General features: G+C 35.1%; 1 protein-coding gene across 1 annotated transcript in view; it reads right to left on the bottom strand.

Annotated features, from left to right (window-relative positions):
• Positions 1-663: 663 nt before the first annotated feature.
• The window catches only part of LOC145679301 (uncharacterized), a 33,148-nt gene continuing 27,811 nt past the window's right edge, over positions 664-6,000 (bottom strand). Inside the window, exon 3 of the mRNA XM_081749888.1 lies at positions 664-794. Coding sequence (XP_081606014.1) covers positions 664-794 — 131 coding nt within the window. The remainder of the gene's footprint in view (positions 795-6,000) is intronic.

Below are 6,000 nucleotides of genomic sequence, written 5' to 3'. Positions count from 1 at the left end.
TGAGTACGAGGATCTCGGAAATAGCGCACTTGACAGGTTTTGAGAGCTGTCGTGGAAAAGTAGGAAAAGTACGCTGAAACCAGCACCAAACAATAAAGCATGGGGTAGCCACACTTCATTGAGAATGTCAGATGTCGCAGACTTTCGAGATTCATGAAAACAGGATAGAATGAAAACTGCGGTACAATTAACAGTGGGCTTTAATAGACTTTAACAGTGGGCAAAGCATGAGTACGTCCGAGCATACAGTTCACCGTACGCTGTTAGATATGCATCTCCGTAGCCGACCTGATACTCATATACCTATGTTAACTGCACGATATCATTGATAACGACTGGAATAGGTACATGCTCATCGTCGTTGGACTACAGAGCAATACCACAATGTTGCATAATCCGATGAATCGATGATTGGATCAGAATCCATCTTCTTCCAGAGGAATATCTGCTCGAGACATACACAGTAGGATGCCAACAGTTCGATGGCAGCTCCACTGTGGTTTGAAGAACCTTCACATGGTCATTCATAGGCTCTGTAGTGCGTGTGGAGGGCACCATGACGGCACCTAGCACTTGGTAGGTCATTCCAGGTCACGTATTCCCGTTCATGTCGGCCATGTTTCCAGCTGACAATGGCATATTCCAGCAAGATAACGCTTCTTATCACAAAGGCAGTTGTGCTGCACTGGTTCGAAGAGCACAGTGGTGAATTTCAATTGCTGCAATAGCTTCCAGAGTCATCCGATCTTGGGATCTCTTTGAGCGCCAAAACCGAACCCATTGCTCGGACCCCTCTGCAGAATTTATAGGAATCAAATAACTTGCGTGTACAGATGTGATGTGTCATGCCTGCAGCCACCCATCAAGGCCTCATTGCTTTCATGTCAAACCGCATTACTGCTGTCCTGCGAGTCAAAAGTAGACATATCAGCTATTAGGTAGGTGGTCATAATGTTCTGACTGATCAGCGTATGTACTAGCTGAGATAACCGTTATTTGTACAGAAAGAATGAATTCATGGAACATATTTTAAAGATACGTTTGAATCACCATTATTTTTGAGGATGTGTATTGGAATCGAAAAACCCAGCTTGTCCTAACTGTTGTAAATTCATTAAAAGAGATACGTTCACTCGTTACTGTTTGTGAATACCTTTTCTCTCTTACGATACACCCAGATTTATTCTAGTCCTAAATATTTCAAAATATTGTTCTAAACGGTTCAATCATTTACTTTCTTTTCCGATTTCATTACTACAAAGTGGGAAGTAGCAATGTCATAGAAATTGCCTCTCTTTCATTCTATAGAGGCGAAATTTTTGAAAACATTGAAGACATAAGGAGTTCAGTTAAGTGTCAACTTACTTTTAACTAACTGAAATACCTGTTCTACTTAACGGGAAAAACTATTTAAAACTATTTGTGGCGTACATTTCTAACCTCCTCTTGCTCCGTTAGATACACATTCTAATGGAAGTGATGTGATAAAAGCTCGACTCAAGCCAAGTGCTATCGTTTCAAAATTCAATCCGAATAGTTCAGCCGATTTGCCGGGATGATGAGTCAGACAACGTCAATTTCCACGTAGAGAAAGAAATAAGGAATTCCCACCCTTATCCCCCAAGCGTAATTTTCAAAAACGTTTGACAGGTGTTCGCTCATTTTTTATGAGAAGTTTATTTATCTAGTCCATGTACCAAGAGGTCTCCTAGAACAAAAAAAAAATATATATATATATACATCTGAATATACATACTAGTTGAGATAGCCGTTCTTCGCAAACTTCAATAGATTTATGAAAAAACAATTTTAAAAGTGTATTTGAACTACCATTATCTCTTACAATAAGTATTTAACGGCTTCTGAGATCTGTTTTTGCATAAATTTTGAAACCTCTCTCATTCCTTAAGAGACACTCTTTTTTTTTTTTAAATCAAGATAATACGATAAAATTTCAGTTCAGTGTAGGTACTATGTGCAAAAATTCATTTCAAGCGGTTTTCCTGCTTTCCGTTATGATGTAACAGAAAAGGGAATCTCATTTTCATAATACACATACATAAAGAGTAGGTGAAAAGTTTGTATATCGAGTATCATCTTAACTTCAGTGAGTCATAAGACACTCTATTCTTTTTTTTTTTTTTTTAAAAAAAGAATCCCCTTTATTCCCTTTCTGTATGTAGTAGTTCATTGAAAAAGATCCTTTAATATTTCGTGCTCTAGTAACAAGAGGAATTTTCTGTATAAATCTCACATTTTTAGATATAGAACGATTCTAGATTGCATGGGGTTCATGAGTGAGACATTTTTACTTCTTCATATGAGTATGGATTGTCCGCTTTATCCCTTTATTAGCAGAATTTTCTACAACGCTGACACTCTCAGTTCCTTATTTTTAATTAAGAGTTTACCTAATTTTCTAAATAAACAGTCAAAAATGTTAATACTGAGAAATTGTCCCATCCACTTTCCTCTTAGGACCGAAATTTCAGAAAACTTTGAAGCACGTAATCTCTTATTTTTAGGTAAGAGTTCAAATTCTTACTTTTAAATCTTCAACAAAAGCAAGTCCTTACATTAGGCATTTTCTAAATAAATAGCCGATTATATGAATATTTTTAAAAAGCGGTCCACTCCTTCTCTTGAAAAGCGGAATTTATAAAAAATGAATCCTGTATTCCCTTATTTTTATTTGAGAGTTTAAATACTGAGTTTCAGACCTCCAACTTAAACAAATCCTTACAGTGGGCATTTTCTAAATAAATTATGGGAAATTTTAATATTATAAAAAATGCTCCACTTTCTTTCCCTTAGTAGCTAAATTTTCAAAAACACTAAAACATATTTACCTTACTTTATAGTTAGATGTTCAAATGCCGTATTCTACATCTCCATCTTAAGCAAATCCTTACTTTGGGCATTTTCTGAATAAGTAGTGGGAAATTCCGATATTAAACAAAAATCCTCGTTTCTTGCTTTAAGTACGGAATTTTGAGAAACACTCAAATACTTGTACGTTTTCAGTTATTTTTGCTGGTATGCCGTCACACCAAGTTTCATCCAGATGGGATAAATTCGGTTAGTCACCTTGTCATTGCTTTGTCAACGAAAATGAAACCAGGGTAAGAAGAACTAGATTACCTTTTTAAACATCCATATAAACAGTGTATGCTCTGCAAGCTATCCATAACTTAGATCAACGCACTATTGAATACCTCTAACAGCAAAAAACGTAGTATACCCTCAGGTGTATGTGATCTATTTGATTAACAAGAATCCTTAATAGACTGTAGCAGCACTGCTTCTTAGTATTATTATTTAAAATATTTAGCATAACAAGCAGTTTTTCTTTTCTTTCTTTTCTTTCTTTCTTTCCTTTTTTTTTTTTTTTTTTTTGTTTAACATTCCTGCTTCCATCTACTTAAGATTTTGGTACTGATTACATCACTTTTGTTTTTTTTTTTTTTTACCTGTGCGGCTCTTGTGTTAAAAGAAAGTTAATCGTATACACATAGACTTTTTTTTTTTAAAAAAAAGTTACATGTTAAAGTATAGGAAAGTAATACAATAAAAGTACCAACCACTGAAAAATTTCAGAAGGCACATAAACGAGAGATTTCAAAATGCGTCAAGTTACGATGTTTACTACTTTCCTTATTATTTTATGCAGGTATGAATATTATATTATGCAGTAGAAATGCATAATTTTACTATATTTTACTAGCTACATCTCATTGCATTAATTATGTTCCAGTTAGACATTTATAATATTATTTATTGGATTTATTGCAATCCGTGTACATTCACGTCATTAAAGTTTTTCGCTCCACATAAATATTTTGTAAGTTTCTATTGCCTAAACGGAATTGAATTAGTTTTGAATAATCATATGTTATACATAATGCGTTCGTCTATAATAGCTCATATTCCGTTTTGTTTAGGCAATATAAGAGTACATGATTAAAAGAAAAACTAATTCTACGCAATTCAATGAATATCTTTTAATGTAAGAGCACTGTGGCTCAACGGTGCCGTTATGGTGAAGTCGAGCTATCCAAAGCGTTACTCTGAAGATAGTGAGGACGAAATCCTTGAGCCACCATACCCCCCTGTATTCTGAATGTATCCGTAATAGCTTCAGGCAGCGATCACAGAACGAAAGCACAAGTGATATTAAGGTACCATTTCTTATATGTGCACCGAGAATATCTTTTCTTAGAAACAAGAGTTTGAAACTCTCATTAATGAGAAATGAAGAAAAATAGATGAGGTTGTATAAAGCGAAACGAGAATGACAATTGCCAAATCTCATTTCTAAGAAGATATTGTCTCGGTGCACAGGTAAGAAACGGTTTCTCAAATTTAAGAAATTATTTTTGACGGTGAGGGAGTACGGTTGGTTGGTTGACTTGAAATTTACGCCATTTTCAGCCCTGAGGGTACATGAGATATACTGGGATCCAAACTACATGACTCCCAGGGATCAGCCTGCTTTTTCGTAGTGATAGAGGAAACATTAATCATTTAGTAGCAAGAAAGCCCAGAGAAACCTGAGAAAAGGAGAAGTTGATAATCAATATTACAGGAAGAAAATACATGGGGTGTGTATCAAGTATACTGACGATATATTTTCTGATAGCAAGATGAACATGAGAACAGTTTATCAATTCATCAGTTTTTAACTTTTTATGGTAAAGAACTTAAATAAAGATATTAGTACTAACATTCAATTGTTCTTTTTATTTTATATTTTAAACCTACAACGGGAAGCAGTTACTTAGAAAGATGATGCGAGTGAGCTTGGGAATGTTGCGGAGAAGCAACGCGAGGTCAAAGGTGAAGTGCTGACAACGTCGATCTTTCCTGTATCAGACGGAAGCAGATTCCACCGGATGCTTTTGTCAGCAAAAACTAACTGTTCTCACTTCTATGTTGATACTTGATGATACATGAGTCATGCGACAGATGGAGATGCATATTATCCTTGTATATAGTCTAAAAACAACTTCTTCCATTGTACCCTTCAGGAAACTACGTGTGTATGTCATTGTGTGGTTGTCAGCAACAATGTATAGAGAAATACCTTGTATAACGCGGTTTTGAGCAACCCAAGTTTTCCTCCAATTATTCTGTCCACATATTCGTCCGTCTGGGAGAAAAGAAAAGAATCCCGAGACCTACGATACTTGCTAGATCACCACCAATTTCTGTCAAGAAGTAGAGAGTCAAAAGTTAGGGATCAAGTCCGTTGCTAGAAGTAATATTCAAAACGGAAATGTGGAGGCCACGATGGCTCAGTGGTAAAGCACCTCCCTTTGTGCGTGTGGTCCCTAGTTTGATCCCCGGCCAAGTAAATTTATGGTGGACAATATTGTGTCCATGGATTTTCCCGGGGTTCTCTCGTTATCTCCCACATTCTCGTTTTATCAGTTCCATTCATAATTATTTACTTTCTTTATGCATCCGTCTCCTTTAACCTACAGGCATAATCATGGGACATAAAAGTGAACATTATCATTTAGAATTGAAGAATTACAGACTTGATTTTGCTTTGTTTCTTTCACAACTTGTATGTTTTAAAATATCTTATGTATTTTTTGATTTATCACCGCTGGAATGTATAATCTTATATATATATATATATATATATATATATATATATATATATATATATATATATATATATATATATATATATATATATATATATAGACTGTATATACAGTATATAGATAGATATACGAGCAACACCTTCAACATTGCCCATCTAGAATACCAATCCAGCTGCGCGCTCATTCCTAAACTTGGGATTAAATGTCACTATGATTGTCACATAGTACCCAAGTGACCCCGAAAACTAAGGATTCGACACTAATCTCAGTTATTTGAGGCATTTTATTTTTCACTCCTCATCTATATGCCGATGAGGCTGAATATGGACTTTACGCTATTTAGAGTGTGACTGTTAATCTATGTTATGTATGTAATAATAATATACAT

This window comes from Thermobia domestica, chromosome 2, assembly GCF_964235325.1.
Source record: "Thermobia domestica chromosome 2, izTheDome1.hap1.1, whole genome shotgun sequence".
In the NCBI taxonomy this organism is placed as follows: domain Eukaryota; kingdom Metazoa; phylum Arthropoda; class Insecta; order Zygentoma; family Lepismatidae; genus Thermobia; species Thermobia domestica.
The sequence above is the reverse complement of the archived record's forward strand: the minus strand, read 5'-3'. Positions and strand labels throughout refer to the sequence as shown.